This window comes from Brienomyrus brachyistius, chromosome 23 (assembly GCF_023856365.1).
Source record: "Brienomyrus brachyistius isolate T26 chromosome 23, BBRACH_0.4, whole genome shotgun sequence".
In the NCBI taxonomy this organism is placed as follows: Eukaryota; Metazoa; Chordata; class Actinopteri; order Osteoglossiformes; family Mormyridae; genus Brienomyrus; species Brienomyrus brachyistius.
In genome coordinates this window covers 6,109,252-6,132,458 of record NC_064555.1, presented here as the reverse complement: position 1 = coordinate 6,132,458, position 23,207 = coordinate 6,109,252, and the positions used below count along the sequence as shown (strand labels likewise).

Sequence of the window (23,207 nt, the reverse complement as noted above, 5' to 3'; positions counted from 1 at the left end):
TCCAGCTGGGTATGTGTGTGTTTATTTTTCCAATGTTTTGTTGCTCATGAAATTATAATTGCAGGATCATACTTTCGCCTGCATTGACTCGACTGTTATGAGTTTGGCATATTCGTATTATGTTTTCACGTCAAGCAAAGTCTAATGTTTAAAGTCCTCTACTTATCTTCTGGCACAGCAGTAAATCCCCAGAGGAGAGCCAATCCTTTTCGACTCCGAGACTGAAAGGTCAAGGTGTGAACACGCCGAAAAGCTGGTTGCCCTTTAAAACTATCGGTACCGGGTTTCTGCAATGCCGCGTCTGTGTGATATTTAGGGGATGCAATCGACTTCCCCGCACCTGAGTTCTCTGGAACTTTAAGTGGTTCTGTTAATCATTAGCCGGTCCGGGTTGGATGTCACACGAAGGGTGTCTACGCTGTCAATCCCCTCTAAATGAGAATGAACGTGTACAGACTTCCAGGCACAAAGGGGTCATCTGCGTCTTCCATTCTCTGAATCTGTGGCTCCTCAGCTTTTGACTTTAGGAGCCCCTGTGTCTGGTACCGTTTATCGGAGTACTGCACTCAAGATGGCCACCTCTAGCATATTATTAGGAAGAAAGAAAATCATAATTGTGAGTATTGGTTTACATCTATTTCAATACTCAGTGAGTATGGGGTTTACATTACAGTTCAAAGGTAAGTGTGATGATACACAGGGCAACTTTTTGAGCAATGTTGCCGGTCAATGTTGCAGACCGATGTTATTCGAGCACTTATATTGATAATGGGCAACAAATTTTTACTGAAAAATCTTTGATCGGCAATGGGCAACTTTTCATAATCATCCACATCTCTCACCTAGTTAGCAGTTGCCCGGCAACATTACTCAGAAAGTTGCCCTGTGTATCACCACCTTAATTAAGATGAGATGTTAGTCTTTTAGATTATCGGGGGGGATTTAGTTGTTGTCTGGTGCTTCTACCCAGTGCGGTTGAATGTTTTAGTGTAGTACAATATTGTAGAGTTGACCTTTCCTTACATTGACAGAGTGGAGTTGCAGTCATACCATTCAAACACTGCAGCCATGTTTTATGTATGTCTGTTTCCATGTACCGAGTGATGGTGGCTTGTATGAGGGGTGTACTGAGGTGTTTGCTGCTCAGTAGATTAGTCTGCTGGCTGTCTCCATCGTCACCATCATCCTAGGGCTTGGTCTAGGGCTCGGACTGCAGCTGGAGGACTGTCGCAAGAAAGGTAAATCTGTCTGCGGGTGTATTTCCCAGCACTCTGCAATCTGCTGTGCCCGTTTTCAGATTTTTCAAATTCAAGTTGTCACAGAATCCAGAATGTTTAAGAACATCTTGAGCAGCCCCTGAAAACCCATCTCTGTTCCTACAGATGCCCACATTTCCTGCAGGAACCGCTGCTATGAGCCCTTCGACACCGAGACCCCCGGATGCCGCTGTGACGCCCAGTGTGGGACTAGCGGGGGCTGTTGCCATGACTACATTGACCTCTGCGTCACACCTAGTAAGCTGTCATCTTCAGAATAAGCGTGGCAATCAAACAGAATCTGACGTCCTTTCTGAGTGATTCTTCAGTGCTGATTCAGGTGTGGTTCAATAGAACTTGCGTGGCTACCTATAGGTCAGCAGTGGGAATGCACCAATTTACGCTGCAGTGAGAAGAGGCTTTCTGAGAGTAAATGTCACTGCTCGGTTGACTGCATGGAACATGGAGATTGTTGCACCAACTACGAGAGTGTCTGCAAAGGTAGATGACGTGCGTATGATGTCTGGGATGGATTGTATCTGAGCCCCAGCCTGCCGGGCTCCTGCATTAAAGCCTTGTGTGCTGGCTCAGGTGGAACAGAGTGGAAGGAGGATGTCTGTGAGGATATAGTGGACCCTCAATGTCCAGCCAGGTACTTGTCCGTGGATGGAATGCACGTCATAGTGGTGTTTTTGTAATGGCTTTGGACTTACCTAACACCCTTTTATTCAGCTTTTCCCGGCAGCCGCTGCTCCTCATCTCACTGGACGGATTCAGAGCTGAGTACCTGAAAACGTGGAGCACGATACTCCCAGTGATAGACAAACTGAGTGAGTAACTCTGCAGAGAAACTCCAGACACACAATCGGGGTATGTGAAGGGATACTATCAGGAACATGTTAGTTGTTGGACCAGGCTGGTATCGTCAGCAGCAAACCAATATTCGTAATTCTTTTGTGTGTATTAAAAGGGAAAGAGTGCTAAACAGTTTTGGGGAAAAAAACATGGTTAAAAACTTATGAAACAAATTCATATTTATAAAAAAAAAGGAGTTTGCTCAGTATTGTCTCACTGGAATCCAAAATATTTCCGCACAAATGTCCTTTCATCCTTTCTTGTTCGTTTTCCTCCTCCTCGGTTATTTTTGTGAAATTACTCGTAAACACACCGAGTGCCCAAGAGCATGGACAAGCAGGCGCAGAGCTCACGCAAAAGCAGTGGTCGTAAACTTTACACAGATTTTTTAATGTGTACGAGATAATCATTAAAACTTCAAAGCTTGCTAAGGCTTGTTTCCTCAGTAAAAAAAAAAAGCTTTAGTGTAACTGATGTGACTTTTTCTGGGAAACGGGGAGCCTCCACAGAAATGCGTGGTTTGGAGGGAAAACACTGCGGTTGGATGATATGAACTTACAAATATTTATGACCTAAACCTGAAATGCCGATGGGTAAATGGGTAAAATGTGGGTGTAACTGGGAGGATACTGTGAAGACCCTGATACTCTTCTCAAACAGGAACATGTGGAACCCACAGCCCCTACATACAAGCGGTATTTCCCAGCACGACCTACCCCAATCACTACACCATCGTCACGGTGAGTCCGCGCCTGTCCTTACACCGTCCCTATAGACCCCATCACTCATCCGCTGCGGCAGGCTGTAGGATCCCCACCAGGTATGACTCAGTGGGATGCTGTACCTGTGATTCAGTGGTTTGCTAGTTCAAATCCCAGCATAAGCAAAATGTTTTTGCTTGGAGCAAAGCCCGTGACCTGCAATTGCATGGTATATGTGTGATCCTGCTTTACAACTTTGGAGAAACATCTGCTAAACTAAAAAAGATGTAAAACCGTTCCCAGACTGTGGCCAGTGACTGTCGGCAGAGTAAACTTCACTGGCGTTCTATCCACATACAAGGGTCGATGATAATAATAATGACACCTGTGGGGAAATTCTCTTTTCGCCTAGCCTGTCTTGCTCTCCATGTCACACAAGCATATACATAGAACAGAGTAAGCTTGGCAGTGAAGGGAAGCCACTTACTGTACAGTGTCACCCACGGAGCTGGGAGTTAAGGGCCTTGCTCAAGAGCCCACAAACGTGGCTATTCTGCCGAGGCCAGGCACAAACCGGTGAGCTTCCGATCATAAGCACAGATGCTTAGCCCACCGAGCCAAACGCTGCTGTCTCCACAAGGGGAAATTCGATTTTATAAAAGTTAGTGACTGCAATCAGTATTTTGTTTAGGTTGTGATTGCTGATTTTCCCCATAGAGATAAATGGAGAGTCCCCACAAAGATACAATTACAAACCTGTGTGTGTGTGTGTGTATGTGTGTGTGTGTGTGTGTGTGTGTGTGTGTGTGTGTGTGTGTGTGTGGGTGTATACCTGTATATATACACTGTGATGGCCTTCCCGGAATTTACCTTCCCTCATTTTATTCTTCCTTCCTGAGTCTCAGATTCATGATGAATTTCGGAATCATTTCTTCCAGGGTCTCTACCCCGAGTCTCATGGCCTGGTCGAAAACAGCATGTACGATCCTGTCTTCGATGCTTCCTTCGACCTCTCAGGCACAGAGAAGGAAAATCCCAGGTGGTACCTGGGCCAGCCCGTAAGTGCGGAAGCGTCTCGCCCGTGTGCCGTCCGTGGGACGCCGGCTCTGATAAACGTGTCACTCCTTCGCACAGCAGTTGCCTGTTCTGCATGGCACAGTGAACTGCAGCATGAGAGAACAGGGTATAGAATCACATGAACATTTACCGCAGAAACACGCTGACGAAATCCACGTCCACTGTTAGCCCGTTTAAACAAATCAGCCTCTTCGTTCTCCTGCTTTTTCCATCTCATAGATCTGGCACACAGTCATGAACCAGGGCCTGAAAGCCGGAACGTTCTTCTGGCCGGGCTCCGACGTCCAAATCAATGGGAGTTTTCCAAATATATATGAAGTCTACGATGGGTAACCGTGCAGTTTCTGCTTAGACATGCTAAATGTTCATGCTTTAAATTTTCTGCTCTGACTTTCCTATCTGCTTCTGTAGGAACGTGCCTTCTGAGGAGAGGGTGTTTAAGGTATTGCAGTGGCTCAGACTGCCCGACAACACGAGGTGATTTCGGCTGCCCGGCACCAGTCATACAGGGTTAACACGCAGGCTCTTGGCGCAGGCCGATCTGTAAAATTGTGCTGTTTTCACAGGCCGGACTTCTATACCTTATACCTGGGGGAGCCAGATAAGTCGGGACACAAATTCGGGCCGGTCAGCGGTGGGGTAAGGATACAGACGGGGGGTCGATTCGATACCAGAAAATGTTGCTTAACTCAGAATGGCACTGGGGATGTAAACATGGTGACATACGTGGGATTGGGATCTACCTCAGGTCCTGTTGATCAAGCCTGAGAGATGTGGCTAAATTTCATTGGAACAGCAATACAAGGAAAGAATTATATCACATTCTGGTGGCACTCAATCAATGCTAGTCAAAGACCATGTGGCACCCAAGGCAAGCCCTTCCCACTCCCTGGCAAACTATACCACCAGGTATATACCATGTATAAACTATACCATGCCGGGGGGGGTGACCCCCAGATAATGGCCCCACGTGGCGTATAATGTCACCTAGTGGGTTGACCGGTACTGCACTCACTGATGGAACAAGTTGATTATTTGTGAATGGCTGCTCAGCGATCGCCACTGTAACCTAACACTTCCAGGGCGGGGGTGGGGGCTCTGAATCCCTGCCCTGCTGTGTGTAGGTCATAGAGGCCATCCAGAACTTGGACAGGATCATAGGCCAGCTGATGAACGGACTCAAACAGATGAACCTACACCGGTGTGTGAACATCATCATCGTAGCCGATCACGGTGAGGAGTTCTTTGTCTGCAGCATTGCAGGGAGGACGGAAAGCGTACCATCAGGTCACTCAAGGGACAAAAAGTGGGAGTGCGCTTCTCAGGGAAGGATTGGAGCTAATTCCGAAATAATGTATAGCGTCTGAGGGAGGCATGGAGCTGGTGCTTAATGACATGTGATGGCAGCTTGCAGTTTGATGACTAAAGAAGTTAGTTAACCTGAAGTCTTCTGCTTCGGCCGCCAGACGACGTGCCCCGTCTACTTGTATGGATTCAATTGCTTACGAAATAGCATAGCATTAAGAATAATAATCATACGAATTTACAGTGGATATAGCAACGGTGTTTATTAACACTCATGCTGAGCGTTTCGAGGAGTCCGCTGTTAGCCACAAACAGCCATTCAGGAGGTACTGAAAGAGGATGTTCTGCTGACCAGCTAGCTAGCTACTGACTCTATTCGCTAGCTATTTAATAAGGTTTAGAACATCTGGGGGGAGGGAGGTTGTCCTGAGTTTTTTAAGTGGAGTAGCAGAAACAGCAAACCTAATCTGAGTTGATAACCACGTGTATGTGAGTCTGTAGCATGTAAGTTGAGATCAGTAACTCGTGGAGGGTTATGGGTAGAGTTGGGGTTTTTGGTGGTTTGAATCAAAACAAACGCAGACCCAAATGCACCCGAATAGCCTGACTCTTATTGCAGGCATGGAGGACACCAGCTGCACTCGAATGGAGTTTCTGGAGAACATGCTTGGAAACGTAAATGACCTCTATGTGTATCAAGGAGCTTTTGGTAGAATCCGGTCGAATATCAAAGGACAGAGCTGTGAGTAATCCTCTATCTCCCGGCTTGGATCAATAAAGCGACTAGGTGTTTAGGTTTGGATCTAAGACCCCAGACAGTGAAGCACCTACTACACGAAGCTTAGCTGAAGCCTGCAGAGTCATTGCTGTGCTGTGTGTGTTAAGAATGGTTCATCCATGAGCTGCACTGTCATGGTAAATAAACAGCTTTTTCTCTTGTTCTCTCCTTTTGGACTTAGTGGATTCCGCACAACTTGTGGCCAACCTTACGGTAAGTGACGGCTCTCATTCAGACATATAGTTCATTAAAACATGGAAGTGCGTGTTGGCACCTGGCGCCTCTCAAGGGTGATGTTATATATTAGGCAAGCGGACAGTCAGCTGGTGAAGTTCATATTTTGGAAAAATGCATGGATGTGAGCAACTGTGACAAGGGCCAAATTATGATGGCTTGATGACTGGGTCAGAACATCTCCGAGACAGCAGGTCTTGTGGGGTGTTCCCAGTATGCAGTGGTCAGTCCCTACCAAAAGTGGTCCAAGGAAGGCCAACCACTGAACTGGCGATGGAGTCATGGACACCCGAGGCTCGCTGATGTGCATGGGGAGGGAAGGCTAGCCTGTTTGGTTCAATCCCACAGGAGAGCATACATTTCTGAAAAAGGGAATGTTGGTTATAATAGAATGGCACCCCAGCACACAATGCATTACAAGACACAATGCATTACAAGACACAATGCATTACATGACACAATGCATTACAAGACACAATGCATTACAAGACACAATGCATAACAAGACACAATGCATTACAGCACACAATGCATCCCAGCCTGCGGCATATGAGGCCGCATAGCTGCAGACCGTTGAAAGTGCCCATAGTGACTCCACACTGCCAAACACACCTACAATGGGCATGTGAGCGATAGAACTGGACTTTGGAGCAATGGAAGAAGGTGGCCTGGTCTGACGAGTTTACTTGGGGAAGTGATGGCACAAGGAAGCACTATGGGAAGAAGGCAAGCCGGCAGAGGCAGTGTGATGCTCTGGGCAATGTTCAAGGTGTTGAATTGGCCTCCAAATTCTCCAGATCTCAATTAGATCGATCATCTGTGGGACGCACTGAATAAACAAGTCCGATCCATGGAGGCCCCACCTTGCAACTTAAAGGAATTAAAGAATTTTCTGATGCCATGATCATTTTCTGAGTCCAGGTCTCAATGGGTCAGAGCTGTTTTGGCTGCAAGAGAGGGACCTACACAATGTTAGGCAGCTGATTTTAATGTTATGGCTGACTGGAGTACATTGTTGAAATGCAAATGATGTATTCTGCCTGCCTGTTTAGTTCAGAGGATTTATAGAGACTAATGAGATTTTAAGCATCAGAATATGAGCTTAACGGATCCCGCAGTGATGTTACCCTGGTGCAGGATCCGATGGCTGATCTGAATCATCATCTCTGTCCCCATGGCCAGGATTTCCAATGCCGGAAACCAAGTCCAAAGTTAAGACCCTTCCAGAAAACTCACCTGCCCAAGCGATTCCACTACGCCTCCAGCCGACGCATCGACGACACTGTCATCCTTGTTGAACCCAAGTGGCTGTTCGCGAGGTAACGATGGAGACCAACTCACTCACTCTTATCTCTATGAGTCACCCACAGGGCAGAAACAGTGACCCATGGCTTGGAGGGAGTGTGAAAGGTTGCTGTTCATGACTGATGACTCTTCCGTTCAATTCTGCAATATTTGTCCGCCTGAAAATATATATTTCCTTGGCTAAGGCCTCCAACCATTCAGTTGCTCCGGTTACTAGCTCACTCTGCTTTTTCAAAATATTGTATGTCGCTTTGGATTAAAGTATCTCTTAAATAAATAAAATGAGCAACTTACAATGTGAATAGATGAAGTTTGAAGAGGTCAGTGAGTGAACACTCAGCTGTTAAAGAAAGGTAAATGTTCTCATGGTCATTTGACATGGTTTCAGAAACAAAAACACCTACACCTTCTGTGACGGCGGGGCCCACGGATATGACAATGACGCGTACAGCATGCAGGTAGGCCGGCCGGCCGCTCGCCACAAAGCCAGGCAGAGCTGTGATATCACTGCAGAAGAGACTGAGCCACTGCCCTCTGATTCTTAAGGCCATGTTCCTGAGCTATGGACCCAAGTTTCAGTACAAGACTCAAGTTGAGCCTTTTTCCAATATTGAACTGTACAATCTCATGTGCGGTAAGTGGACACATCGAGTGTGCTTTTTATCTTGAGTGTGCAAATCACATGCTTGTCTTTGGAAACTTCTAAAAATAGCTATGTTAGAGCATGCAGAGCAGAATTTGACACCAGGGACACTAGTTTGCCGATGTTTTTCTCTCTTTGTTTCCTGGAAAACAGATGTGCTGGAGATTTCACCTGCCCAGAACAATGGTACCCATGGCAGCTTGAACCACCTCCTGAGGAATCCCAGGCATGTGCCCCAGGTTCCCGCTGAGCAGACCCCCCCAGGAACCTGCCCCCTCTTTTCTCTCACCCCCACCGATGACCTGGGCTGTACCTGCACTGGCCAGGTCAGTCCCTGCCACTCTTCCACCTCCGCCTGCCCATGTCATTGCAGATTTGCTGTGCTGAATGCAGAATCATGGCGTCCTTGGCCTGCAGTAAATGCGTTCTGTAGTTCCACTCCTACACTCCACAGCCATCATTGCCCCAGAAGGTCCTTTAGGGTTCAACAAGTGCTATGGTAATCCTTCTTGTTATCACCCGTTACTCAAGAACCTCCTATGTTGGGGGGTGCCCTGCTGGCCACTAACAGTCGCTACACTAAATAAAATAAAATAAATAAAAAAACGTACCCCAGGCCTTCTTTATGGTAACTATGTATTCCCGAAGGTTTCCATGGTGCATGTAAACTAGAATTAAGGGCATGTCTGCTTGGCTGCCCCCTTAAACAATGCAGATGTTCAGAATGGTCGATATGACGACCTTTACATCTGGACAGATGTATCAGAGATGTACAGAGCTGGTGACACAACCTCAGTGTTAAATCCAGAACGTGACTTCAGTCTGAAAGTAGTAAAGTGTAATATGGGTAAGTGTAAGATGGGTTCATATTGTAAAATGTCATTCATCCTGTACTTATACATACTGGTCATTGTTATAACTCGAGTAAACATGAAAGGTATCACATCTGCATCTCTTTCTCTGCAGAACTCTACCTTGCTGAATAGACGCCTGAATCTGACCAGCACTGAAGGTAAAGGCCTGCATGCTGGTCTGCGCTAAGGGTTTTTAGCACTAAGGGGTCACGGTGCTAAGGGGTCATGGCAGTTAGGTATTATGGCACTAAGGGGTTGTGGTGCTAAGAGGTTGTGGTACTAAGGGGTCATGGTGCTAAGGGGTCATGGTGCTAAGGGGTCGCACTGCTAAGGGGTCATGGTGCTAAGGGGTCATGGCAGTTAGGTGTCATGGCGCGAAGGGGTTGTGGTGCTAAGGGGTTGTGGTACTAAGGGGTCATGGTGCTAAGGGGTCATGGCAGTTAGGTGTCATGGCGCGAAGGGGTTGTGGTGCTAAGGGGTTGTGGTACTAAGGGATTATGGTGCTAAGGGGTCATGGCAGTTAGTTGTCTTGACACTAAGGGGATACAGTGCTAAGAGGTCATGGTGCTAAGGGGTCATGGCACTAAGGGGTCGCACTGCTAAGGGGTCATGGTGCTAAGGGGTCACATTCGTAGGGGGTCATAGCAACAGCAGGTCACAAGGTTAAGGGACTGTGGCAAAAAGGGCTCATGGTGGTTTGCATCAGTAGTGTGTATAAATGCTTCTTCTCAGTATCTGACAGTGAGAAGAGGCACATGGTGTTTGGGAGGCCACGCCTCTTGCGGCCCGTGTTCCAATACTGCCTCCTGCACCAGCTGGACTTTGTCAGTGCGTACAGCCAGGCTCTCTTCATGCCCCTCTGGACCTCCTTCACCCTGTCTAAACCCGTAAGAAGCCAATTTCACTGCCGACTGAATTCTTCCTTGCTTTCTTTATGTATGTCTCTCATATATGTATGTCATATATGTGATGTAATTGATTACACCAGGAAACTCTGGACACACAACATGATGGACATTACAGGTTAAATGAAAATATCAATCAACACCCTGTTATATGGAAAGCACATAACATTTACCTTAACAGAGTTTCATTCATTGTTGTTATTATTTGAGCTCATATTATTTGAGCTCTTATATCGTTAGAAGCGTTATTATGGAATGAACTGCATTTTGCATGTCTAAACCTGTAAGAAGCCAATTTGTTCATCCATAAATTCATTGATTTGTTTCCTCTTTCAGTCCCTAACTCCATCATAAGTGCTTCTTCCAAAACTAACTTATTTGCCTTAAATGTATTTATTTTGACTAATTACCACTGAATCTGTTGTATAGGCAGATCTGGAGCCCCTTCCTGAGGTCGTCCAGAACTGCTTAAGAGCTGATGTGAGGATTGCGGCTGACAGCAGCCCCAGCTGTGACCAGTACACCGCGGCAAGAAACATCACTCTCGCCTTCCTCTACCCACCCAGTACGAGATGCCTCACAAAAGTCCGGAAACCAGATGCGACTCGTCGCTTTTCACACGCGGATGCCGAAATAACGCTTGACCTGTTTCCTGTGCTTTTTTTTGCCTGCAGACCTTAACAGCACGGCAGAGGGCCAGTATGACGGCCTGCTGATGTCCAATGTGGTTCCCATGTATCAAGGCTTCAAGAGTAAGGTCTCTCCGTCTGATGTCATCGGGTGTCGCATCACCTACCAGTCATCCTTGCCTCATTCGTTTTCTGTCAGTCACAAACTCCATCAAAAGTACTTCTTCCAAAACTAACTGTAATACAACAAAAGCAAACATCAAATATTTTCCATCACCATTAGGGAAGCGCACTTGTAATTGAAAGATTGCAGGTTCGAATCCCTAACCAGCAAGGCACCGCTGAGGTACCTTGAGCAAGGTACCGCCCCCAAGCCCTGCTCCCCAGGTGCTGAATTAGTTGCCCCCTGCTACGTCACGATGTCACATGGGTTAAATGCAGAGCACACATTTCGTTGTTGTACACTGTGTGTTAACGACTGTTGTGCTGTGGCGTGTCAACAATGACAATTAGTCGGTAAATTCTAAACTAATGATTTATTTTAAATTACCATGAAGAAAACCTTGTTACAACGCTTTATGTAATAACTTGAGAATATGTCAATGAAGACCATCTTCACTGTTTATTAAATAATGCATAATACTACACTTTCAAAATTAAAATGTGTAACTCCTGCATTTTGCAATAACATGAAATAATTTATTACAAAATGCACAAAAATGTATTACATACTGTATTGCTTTCAAGCTGCCTATTATAAAATGCATTAGAATATTCCAAAATGCAGGCGCTATTGCATAATGAAGTGAAAATTTGTTACATATTGTCAATTTACTACATAATGTGCTGTAACACACCTGGAACACGTTTCACCCTCTTTGAGCACATTGATACATAACGTGTGCCGTGTATTCATGCAGAAATCTCTAACGACAAAGATAGTTTATCCCTAGAAATAAACATTTCTTAAACTGAAATTAAAAAATTAAGCAGAAGTATATCTTTCAAATGAAAACAAATAACTAATAAATCGCACGGAAACTAAAACTAAAATGTATTTCGAATGAAAATTGAAAATAATATAAAAATAAAAGCTACATTTAAAAACTCAAAACTATAAAACACTGCTTCAGAATGGCGTCTGGTGTGTGAGAGCCCACACTTATCCATGTCACTTCCTTCCGTCTGCGGGCCTTTGCTTTTCTCGTGAAGAGATATGGGTTTACCTTCAAGACGTCCTTCTGAAGAAGTACGCCCAGCAGTACAATGGCATCAATGTGCAGCTGGGTCCGGCCTTCGACTATAACTATGATGGACTGTACGACACCCAGCACCAGATCAAAGAGTACGCTCTCCGGGTGAACGCACGAGCACACACAGACGTACGTGTTTATCAGTAAGGTGAGACCTCGAGGGTGTTGTGACTTGTCTCTGTTCCCCTGCAGATTCGTCCCTACCAGCTCCATACCCGTACCCACACATTACTTTGTGATTTTAACCAGCTGTGAAAACGCTTCACAGCCGGTGGAAGGCTGCCATGAGGAAATGCAGGCCGTGGCCTTTCTGATACCACACCGGGCGGAGCACACGGAGAACTGCATGGTCAGAGCCGCCGCGCCGCAACACGGCCGTCAAGCGCGAGGTTAGCAATGGAAACCCGACTCACCCCATGTCTCCTGCCTCTGTCACGCTGCAGGGTGGCCAGCCGGAGGCCCAGTGGGTGGAGGACTTACTTTGGTTTCACAAATCTCGGGTGAGAGATGTCGAGTTGATCACGGGACTGGATTTGTACCAGGGAAGCGGCAGACCAGTCGCAGAACTACTCCGGCTCAAGACTCGGCCCACAGCTGCCATCTCGAAAATCACATCAGCGTGAATTCGTACTTTCGTTCGTTAGAAAAGCTGCAATGCTGTTCCCGGTTTTTAAACTTTATACCGCGGTGCCCGTATACCATGACCCCCATGAGTGATAAAGTTGACACCAACCGTTCCCCCAGCTGTTCCTTGCCCTCCAGATGACTGGAGTTGAGTTCTGCTTGTGTATTTTCCACAAAGAAATGAGTGTCTTCCTCTGATCTGTTATACCATCATTCACATTTCAACCAACAGCACATGCAGCATTTAGGCACCAAATGTTTTCCAGGTGTAATTTGGATTTAACCAGGCGCAAACTGAGCCAAACGCGGTGAATCCTGCTGGCCTGTTGCATGTGTTTTTTATTTTTTATCAATCAAACACATTTAATCAAAAATATAACCATAAGCAGACATGAGCAGACTGAAAGAAAAGGTAACAGACAGTGAATTGATCAAAGTTGAAAGCAGCACATTGGATGTCTATTAATTAATTGCTAAAGGCCTTGAACAATATTTCAATTTTTTTTATAAAAAGTAAAAACATAGAGGCCTTTTTAAGCAACTTATATTTCTGAATATAGAATCTGGCTAAAAGAAGAAGCAAATTAACCACAAAAATCCTCCCAAAATTTTTTATAGGGTTTTTAGGAATCCCAAAGTAAACATACGTCTTTATTAAGTCTGGGGAGATTCTTTACCTGACATAATTTGAAAAATATACTGTTTATAAAAGATTTACTATAATTAGATTAGAAGTATCCAAAACAGGTGGGGGTCAAGATGGGCCCTTAGGGTTAGACTGAAGCAGCATCCTGGAAGAATTGGGAATAGCATGACAAAAATGATTGCATATTCTTTTGACGGGACAGGAAAAGGACATTTATCCAGAAAAATTTTATGAGAAAATTCACCATTTTCAAAAAGTTGTGATACTGATAGGATGCTTGTTTTCCAAACCAAGAACAGCAGAATAAAGTTTTGCGAAGGTTTTCATCTAACGTCCTTATTATTCCATTTGAAATACATACATGGCGAAAAATTGTGATTGTACATAAGAGACCAGCTGGATAAATGTCGCTTATGAAAGCCGAAGGAAGCTTGGATATATTATACTTACAATGAAGAAGAAAATTATAGGACAAACCCCCCCCACAGATGCCAACAGGTAGTTGTGCCCTTGAGAGGTAACGTGGGCTATCCCACAAAAACAGAGTTTTGAGAAAATGTTGATTTTTTTTCCAAAAAATCTGTGTGCCTATACCCTATAATTGATATATATCATAGGTAGCACAGAGGTATGACTTAGATAATAACAACTTATCCAACTGAAAATATTCAATAAAAAGGGGGTAGGGTCAAAAATGTGGGATAGCCCACTTTACCTCTCAAGGGCACAGTTAGGAATACAATTCCATTAGATGGGGGATTCCATAAAAACTATTTAATACACGTGATCTTGGATTGTTGAGCTAAGAGAAATCAATAAGACCGAATCTGCCTGAAGCTTGATTCTCCAGCATGATACCTTTTTAATTAAATAAGTTCTACATTTCCAAACAATATTTACAATTAATCTGTCTAATCAACTGCAAACATCAGGTGGGACACCTAACATCGTTGGGTAGATTACATGGGACAGAGCTTCAGTTCTTGAGAGTAGTAATCTGTCAGACATTGATATGTTCCGCTGTAACCACAAGTTATATTTTCTTTAAATACCAAGTACACGGGGATCAAAATTTGCTGACGTCCTTTCGTAACCTTGCCAGATCACACTTCCTTGGTATTTCAAATCTGCTTTCACCATAATATTACAAAGAGACCCATCTGTTGAAGATTTTACAGGGAAAAGCCTGCATTTCAAAATATTAAGAGATTAAAAAAAAAGAAAAAGAATGCTTATGGGAATGTACTGCTTATTTCTCATGAATGTTGCTTATTTTGCAATGCATATCGCTTCTGGGTTGTTACTTTGCAATTGTGAGGTGAAGCTGCATTGGCAAAACGAAAACAAACTGTGAGATGGCAGCATCGATGCCGTATTGAATGTCTGTGTCGTACCACGTTGCAGCTTGATCTAGGCGTTATTATGATTATTTAGCATCTGGGTGACATTAATAACATTTTTCCCAAAGACAAAGATGTGTACGGCTCTGAAAAGATACGGCTGTTTGATGATATCAAATGATTTGTGAAGATCAAGAAAAAAAACTTCAATTGGTATATATTTATCTTGGTACACAGTATATATTTTACCTTTATATGCATATAAAGCACTTAAGAAACCCTTCCAAATACACTAAAACACCTAAAACAGCTCATGCTACTATTATAGTAATTATAAAAACACTAGGCCTGCAAAGGGTACTGTATTAAACAAAGTGGATTTGTGTGTGCTGTGGGTATACAGTACTATAAAGAACTATTAAAGATTTCGGGCCCCTTTCACTCAAGGGAATCGCCCCCCCCTTACGGCACCACTGATTACAAATCATACTTACTGTAACTCATTTAAAAATATATATATATATATATATATATATATATATATATATATATATATATAATAGGCTTTATGGCAGTCAATAAGTACAGATTGCCAGGTGTTCTTAAGCTTGTAACTTACGGTGTTAATCGAACTATATCCCTTCAGTGTCCGGTCATGTTTAAACTTAAATTAAATATTTTTCAGCATTAGGCTGAAGACATGTTTATGACTTCGCAAAAATGAAGACCTGGCAAACTTCAATTTAAGTCTTTTTAAGTCCACCTCGAATTTAAGGAATTTATAAAATTCACCAGAGGGGCTCCGTAGTCAAGGGGATTTAATTAGCATTAGCAATTAATTGCATCAGCACTATTCTTAGGATGAATAGGTGACTCACACATTCGTCCACTTCAGTAACTATTTTAATATTGTGAAAATGAAACGAGTAAAAAACAATGTAAACTCCAATGAGAGAATTCGAAGAGGTAATTTTGACAGGAATGCCTGCAACAGTTTCACGTCAGCATGGCAATGTTAAAGTTCAGCCAGATTAAACTTTGACTCATCTTTTAAACAATGGCGTGAAAATAAATAGGATAATTACGAGACAAATGATGTTGCGTGACTGAGATCCCTTGTGAAATTACTACCTGTCACGTCCTGTACCTTCCCACATTTGTTTAGTAAAATTTTGCATGAAAATTACCTAACACGAATAGGTCATCATTTGACAGCTTAAAACATGTGCATGTGCAGAGTAACCAGGAAGCATGACATGAAATTACATGTTTTCTTCAAAGGTGTTATTTTGTATTGTTTCTAGAAGACGTTGGTAGGCTTCTATTGAATAATAAAAATACTCTCGGAGCTGAGCATCAGTGATCCTGCCGCTAGGGGGCCACGTCGCAGTATTTTTCAACTTTATAGTAGAAGTAAATCCAGCGAAAATTAAACACAAAGCCCTCTTTGGACTTTCACGAACATAAAAACGCTGTGTAGCATTGAGATGTTGTTTCATTCAGTTATGTACGTGTCTTAACTCCAGCCCATAAGCTTGCATTTATTTCAAATTCTTGTTTTTCATATTCCAAATTCATATTCCTGTTATGTTATTAAATCCCTAAGATGTAATTAACTCGGGTATACAGGATGCGTGATTCAAACACATGTTTGGGTGCTGTATATCCTTGTGCTGGGGTGTTCCACAAAACAAGATTTCTGAATTAGCTGGATAACTGAAGCTGAAAGTCAAGAATGTCCAACTGGAATGCTGCTTTTGTGGAACACCCCCTGGTTGCTCTGGAAGGCATAAATCACGCAATAAAATAAAAACACGCAACGTTATAATTAACTTTCCGGATGTTTAGTGGCTTGTATGTCATATAGAAAGATAAAAGGATTTTGCCACAGTCATGCCCCCCCCCCCCCCCCCCATGGTAAAGTACTATGAATTCCCAGAGTACTTCCTTACAGCCTGCCACAGATCGTATGTTAAACCTTAAAAATGTTAACCCATTGAAAGTGTTTAATCGTCAGGGTTAACCGCACTCGCTCTAACTTAATTTTTCTTGCCTTAAGCAGATAAAAAAACGCACATTTCTTGTTTATAGTGGTACTTTAAATTACAATCAAACCTTAGGTTAAGATTAGCAACCTAATGTAAAACGTTACAAATGTGACAGTTATTACTTTCTCTTGTGACAGTAAGACACAAGAAGAGATTCATTTACTTGAATAATGTTTTTGACACTTCGTTGAATTAATTCTGCTAAGATATTTTTCCTGTTGTCTTTTCATACGATTAGCGATTTGCTTAATACTTGGCACCGTCACACCTGGAAATGATATGACATCGAACCAAACACCAAAATCAGTCGAAAGCTGCAAATTTTCAGTATCCAGTTTAAATTCCGTCCATACAGCTCAGGAAACAGGATCGATTACGTCAGGGTGAGACAATCGTTGGCAAGGGGCAGTTTTGAGCGCAATACCGGCACAGAATATCAGGATCAGATCGACGAACCTGTTAGGCCAAAAAAGTGTCTGATTTGTTATTATAATCAATTTACTGTTTAGTCTTAAGGTTAACCCCCTGCAATTGTTGACATCTTACTGTTAATCGCAGTGTTCCATAGTGTGAGCTCTGAAGGATTTCCTTCTTTCTGAGTAATATTTTTTTTGATAACACTTTACTTGACGGGACACGAATAAGGTAGTATTATGTTATTACTTTAATGCATTAATTAACCACCAACTAAGTCTTAGGTACATACGAATCTCACGTTCCTTCATCATTAAAGAATCCTGGCGTCTTTTATCTCAAGCAATTAGTATATTTATTATCTATCTATTAATTCTTTATTCTTTTGTGAACTACTGAAGGAACAAATGATGAATAGGCTTAACTCAAGTGAAATAGTGATCTCATGTTTGTTCATCATTAACGAATGATGATGCATCTTTTATCTCAAGTGGCTACGACATTTATTCACAATTTGTACTTAACTCGTAACTCAGTTATTGCCAGGGGCGCCGCTAAGGGGGGGAAAGTTGGGACAATTCTAAGGGCCCACGCCCTTTAGGGGCCCCCAGAGATCTGAATGGGTGTGGTAGGGGGGCCCAACCTCATATTTTGTCATAGGGCCCAAAATTGCTAGCGGCGCCCCTGGTTATTGCTAAGGGCTCGTTCCCACTGCGCATTGCCTTGCGCTTTTCATCAACGCGCACATTCTGTGATTTGCTAGAACATTATATATTGCACAGAAACCAATGCATGATGACGCCACCAGTACGCTGTGTTGCACTGGATTATGAAAACGCACTGCTGCACGCATTTCTCTGTGCTGCGTAGAAACTGGGACAATCATGCACAATCATAGAAATGGCTAATATGAGGCAACATTAGAAACCTATAAAGATGCACAAGAACATGGACAAATATGAGATGAAAATGCAAAAACGGATCAGGTTGAGGCGTGTTGCTGCACCCACCATTTGGTAGAGACGCAGTTCCAAAGGAGTCCAGTCTCACTGGATATTGTCCATGTCTCACAGTCATACAGCAAGAGAGGGAGCTGGAGGGTCAACTTTAAACAGCTGCTCAATGTAGCTAGCCCAGCAGGTCTCAACTGCTGTGTCGTCTGTAAGGACTGTTCCATCACCCAACCTGACTGCAAGTCTCCGAGAAACAGATTCAGATGTGCGTAATGCTTAGATTCCTCTGTAAGCAGGCGGCACATGGGTCCCAGTTTGGGTCATTAGACCACAGATGATGTGACATAGATGCTCATAGATTCGTCTAACAAACGCCTCCTCATCTGCCCTCAAAGCCCTCACATCCGTCCTCCTTTATTCCTGGTAGAGAGCATAATACCCAGGATGCCCTGCGAGACGAAACACCACCTTCTGGCAACAGCAACACAACCCTTGGCAACCTTCAGGGTCATATCACAGAAGGTCTCCCACATCATATTAGAGTCAGCAATTGCACCCAATGCTGCAAGTTCCTCACACAAACTGCATGCAGATTCATCAGAAACAACTCGATCTTGCAGTCTGGCTAAATCCAGCCTCATTCTTCTACCATGTGGTAGGCTACTGGACCTAAACTAAATCTTCAGAGTAGCAAGAACAAGGCTGTGGTCAGAATTCACAAACTGGGCACTTCTGTAGAGCCTGCAGTTCTGCAGGAGCCTCCAGCATCTGCCCACGAGGATGTGATCGATCTCCTACACCAGCAGTATTGGAGAACCAAGTCCAACGATGCAGCTCAGGGCATTGGAACCAGGATCCAGCGACCCGCAGCCCTTGACCGTTCTGAAAGTCAAGGAACATGGAGTTACTCTCACCCCTGTCTCCAGACCCATGGGGACTGACACAATCCTCATAGCCAGTCCTGTCAGTGCCAGAAGTCGCATTGAAGTCACTCATGACCCCGAGTGAAGTTGTGAGTAAAATATCTCCTTCAACAAGGCATCACTCATCGTGGTTAGAACATACACTGGGACAACAGACGAGACACCCCAGAAGTACCTTAGCCCGAGTCTCATAATATGCTTGTTCAAAGGAGTGACATCAGACACCAATGAGGGGATCCACTATAGCAACAGCTACTCCCTGAGCATGGCAACCATCAGACTGACCCACCTACAGAGATCTGGCCACTCCCTGGTCTGCGTACCTCAGGGAGTGGTGCCATAGAAATGCAGAGTTTATGAAGCTCCTCCGACAGCAGAGAAAGAAGGTCATCTTACCAGAGAGACAAGATGTTCCACACGCCCACCCGGATGGGCCGCCTCAAACTGGGACCCATGTGCCGCCATGCCTCAGCACCACACCAGCCCTGATCCCCAGCATGCCTGACTGAATTAGCTCTCCAATGGTTTAGTCTCTCCTGGGGATGAGGCTCCCAAAGGCTTCCCCCCATCCTCTTCATGATAGGTGCAGCCTTCCTGTGGGCGCCTGTAGCAGACCTACTCCCATGGAGAACAGAAGAGTAACGTGCCTGTTTATACTGAGCTGTTATGAGTTGTTAAATGGTGGCTGGATTCCTAACCCTAATTAGGCATTTTTGGGTGATACAACAGGCCGTTGGAAAGTAGGAAATATGTTAAAAAAGCATGCTAAACTGTGGTTTCCCATCCTGCTGAGGCACAGAACTGTCATAAAAACACATATTGAAGCCTGAAAATGTCTGACTTTTTCTAACGCTAACCCTAACCCTAGCCTCAGTTTGCTAACCCTAACCCTAATTTGGGGCCTTAGGGTGATACAACTGGCTGTTGGAAAGTAGGAAATATGCTATTAAAGCATGCTAAACTGTGGTTTCCCATCCTGCTAACAAACCCCAAAATCTTTCCTTGCAAGTTAGACGCATGAGAAAAAAAAAACGCAATACAAAGCGTTTTACCTTTCATTGCATATTTTCGGCTTCCTTAGGGTGAACATACCCTAATTATTTCTTTCCCCACAAGTAAACTGTTACCTTTTTATTTTAAAAATGGGTGTACTGCCTTCTTGGAGCATGCTGATCTAGAACGATTTTGGTTTCTCTTTCCAAGAATTACAGGGAGTTCTCCATTGTGTGACTAAGCGTGTATCGTCCCAGACATCTCTGAGTGGGTTTTCCACATCAACAAAATATTTACGTGGTTCGCTTAGATAATGGCAGGATGTACCTCTGCCATGTGCTTTGGGTTCCCCCCACATAACCCTGATAAGTGGTCAGAAAATTGATGGCTTGGTTAATGATTACCTCTATTGTATGGACATGCCCAGCATTTGAATGATGCTGTGTTACAACCACCTGCCCTGGGTTTGTTTTTTTTTGTTTCTTGGTATATTTGTGCCTAGAGGGGAAGTAAGTATAGGGCTTGTTTCTTCACAGAATAACGTCCTGCCGAACTAGATGTGCGGCTTCTTCATCGCAACCCCAGAGTTGTCTTGTGACATTACAGAGGCCATGCAATCTAATTATCCTGTCATTCACTTCGCGGTGGCCATTGACTGTGCTCTACCAGTGGAACAGGAGGCCAACCCCATTTGAAATGATTCCTCCCTCCTCTATACACGCCACAATCATGCTGTTTTTTTTTGCCTTTTCTTACGCTCCAGAAAACACAGAGAGGAAGTTTGCATCCCTGTATTTTAACGGTGCCTAGCACTGTCTTTGCAGTGGATTAATTTGTATTTGCATGTTTATCTCAAGTCCAACGCTCTAGATGGTCTGGGATGCATTTTTTTTTCATCATGATGCAGCCCTTAACAGGATATGGAACTGGTCGTTAACAGAAGAGAAATCCTGTGTGTAATTAGGCTTTAGGAACACAAGTCCGTCAAAGCATGCTGCGTTAAACGTAAGACCTGCAATAACGGCCACTGAGCTGAAACTGCATCTCTTTCTTCCCCAGGTAAATGGGGATTACAAGTGTCACTCAGTTTTAGGGAAACCTCCGCTGCGACTGATCATGAAACCGAATGTGGTTCCTCAAAAACTGCCTTTAATTGAAATTAGGTCCTTAAAATATGAGACAACTTTATTAATCCCAAATAGGGCAGTTCACTTGCAGCTTACTCTGACCATACTTCAAAACTCACAGACAGAGTAGTTATGTCAAATACAATAGGTCAACATACATGGGTTGGTACAAGGGCAATACATAATCTAAAGAAATAATAACCGACTTTAAAAGGAATTTAAAAAAAGAAATTTTAAAAGGAAAAAATAAACATCCGGACGAGACCAAAGGCATTTCACTGTTTGGAGAGCTGTGTTTGTCAGGGGAATTATGGGAATTCTGTACTCTGTATCCTTCTGATAGAAGTGCCCCATTGTGTTCAGGACGAAACCACTGAATGGTAATCCCTGAATGTGGGTTCATATCAGTCATGATGTCTTTCTGTCCTTGAGCTTCCTGAGAAAAATGTATCTCCAAGCAAAATCTATCCCGGCGTGTTGGGAAATGCCGTGTAAGATGTGCTTTCCCATTCATTGACCTCCTGTTAATGTTAGAATGAAAAAAATCTCATTGTTTCAGATGCATCCTGTGCAGGATGTCGTTCCATAACTGGATGCTCATCCCAATCCCATCCTGGTCCACAAGCAACTCCGGCTGTTCGTAAATGACGTCTGATAGAGCTGCGAATTAAGCACCTAATTACTGTAAATTCACCTATAAACAGAGATGGAAATCTAGGGAGAGTTTTTAACCAGAGTTTTTACAAGATAAAAACTGCAGTTAATGTGTTGGAGAAATGTGGTGTTCAGAATACCCTCCAATCAATCCGCGACTCTAATTCCCAGTAAGTGTGCTGGAAGTGTTCAAAGAACATACTGTCCATAGGCAGATATGTGAGATGCATCCAGAAAGTAACAACAAGAATTCACCCAAACTCAGTTTATGCTGAAAACTAATGACAGTCTAATACTTGTATAACCTAACTTTGTACATTCCTCCTAAAGGCTCTTGTTCTGTTACTTTTAATATAACAGAGCCAACAAACAATTAATAGTTTCTATTGGATGATGTCATTTGTTTTGATTACCACTGTAATTCTTTAAAATTTATTACGCACTCTTTCGGTGAAACTCGGTTATTAAAATTCCGTTTCGGAGTCGCTGACAGCTGCTCAAACCACCCTACCTGCCCTGGTGTTTGGTGAACAAACATACAGTAAGTTAGATTCGTTCTCCTCCAGTTTTTCCCATTCACACTTCAACTGCTGGTTTTATCTCCAAAACATTGGTCTCCGTGGAGACTCAAAATAGACGTGGGCGGTATTTCATGAAGCAGGATTAAGGGAAAGTCAGACTTATTTTGACAAGTCTGGCTCATCTGAGTGGGAGTTCCATCATGTCCTAAATATTAATCCCCGCAGAGTTACCATGGTAACATACGCGAGTGAACAAGACTGCTCCGGACCAGGTTAACTGTCTCGATTAGTTAAGCGTTGTCTCAAAGAACGTCTGACGTGTGGGAACAGATTCCCGAAACATCGTTCCGTCGGACGAAATTCCGCACTTTCACTATTCACCTCATGTAATAAATATAATGAAGCCTGTAAAAATCACACCTCAGCGATTCAATTAATTACAAAATAATTAAAACAAAAGTGAACCCATATTGCAAAGGTCAAACATGAATTGCAAGGACTGAAATTGAAAAATTAAAATAATATGAACAGGAAATTCTCCTTCTAGGAAGATATTTTTATATTTTGTTTAGTTACTGTCTACTTTGAAAGTTTATTAGTAAAAAGCAAAGACAAGATACGATTATTTGTGCAGAACATTTCACACGGATGCGATTGAAAGTATATTATGAGGGATCGAACCAGGAAGCGATGTAAGGTGAGCGCATAAACCACTGTACCACCGTACTGGGCACTTGTAACATTTACATAATTTACACATTTATCCCGTCTGCAATTCTTTGCCAAGCCAACTCCCCGGTTGTATTTTTGGCCACAGTACTGCCTTTTTTTTAGCGATTACATCTTTGTATTTTTCATATAGTTCCATCAGCAGCGTTTGTTCTGCCTTCAGTATGTGATAAAACCAATAGAATTGTGAAAAGAAATTATTTGTTGGTTATTTTACAAAGGTATGCTAAAATAGTATGGACAGATTTGCTGGTACCCCTACAGTAAAGAGACTATTTATTCTTGCATTATAGTCATGTTTCAAATTAAGTGTTTAACCTTAATTAGTATCACAGGTGCCTTCAAGCTTTTCATCAGTCAATCAGCTACTGTGTTGTTTGATACCATTGTGTCTGAGGAGCTCAGAATGAAGATTATAGGTAACCAAGTTACGGTAAAGG

The 23,207-nt window shown here is 43.3% G+C and overlaps 1 protein-coding gene across 1 annotated transcript; it reads left to right on the top strand.

Annotated features, from left to right (window-relative positions):
* Positions 1–250: 250 nt before the first annotated feature.
* LOC125719570 (venom phosphodiesterase) lies at positions 251–13,391 on the top strand. Its single transcript, XM_048994484.1, has 25 exons — positions 251–616; positions 1,151–1,238; positions 1,383–1,514; positions 1,632–1,757; positions 1,848–1,908; positions 1,989–2,086; positions 2,772–2,851; positions 3,751–3,870; positions 4,109–4,218; positions 4,301–4,366; positions 4,456–4,528; positions 5,014–5,122; positions 5,814–5,936; positions 6,154–6,185; positions 7,389–7,525; positions 7,900–7,969; positions 8,058–8,145; positions 8,308–8,480; positions 9,121–9,166; positions 9,741–9,895; positions 10,343–10,478; positions 10,588–10,665; positions 11,755–11,887; positions 11,988–12,144; positions 12,239–13,391. Exons 1-25 carry the CDS (start codon positions 572–574, stop codon positions 12,416–12,418), a joined length of 2,616 nt encoding a protein of 871 aa, XP_048850441.1. The 5' UTR covers positions 251–571; the 3' UTR covers positions 12,419–13,391.
* Positions 13,392–23,207: the final 9,816 nt, after the last annotated feature.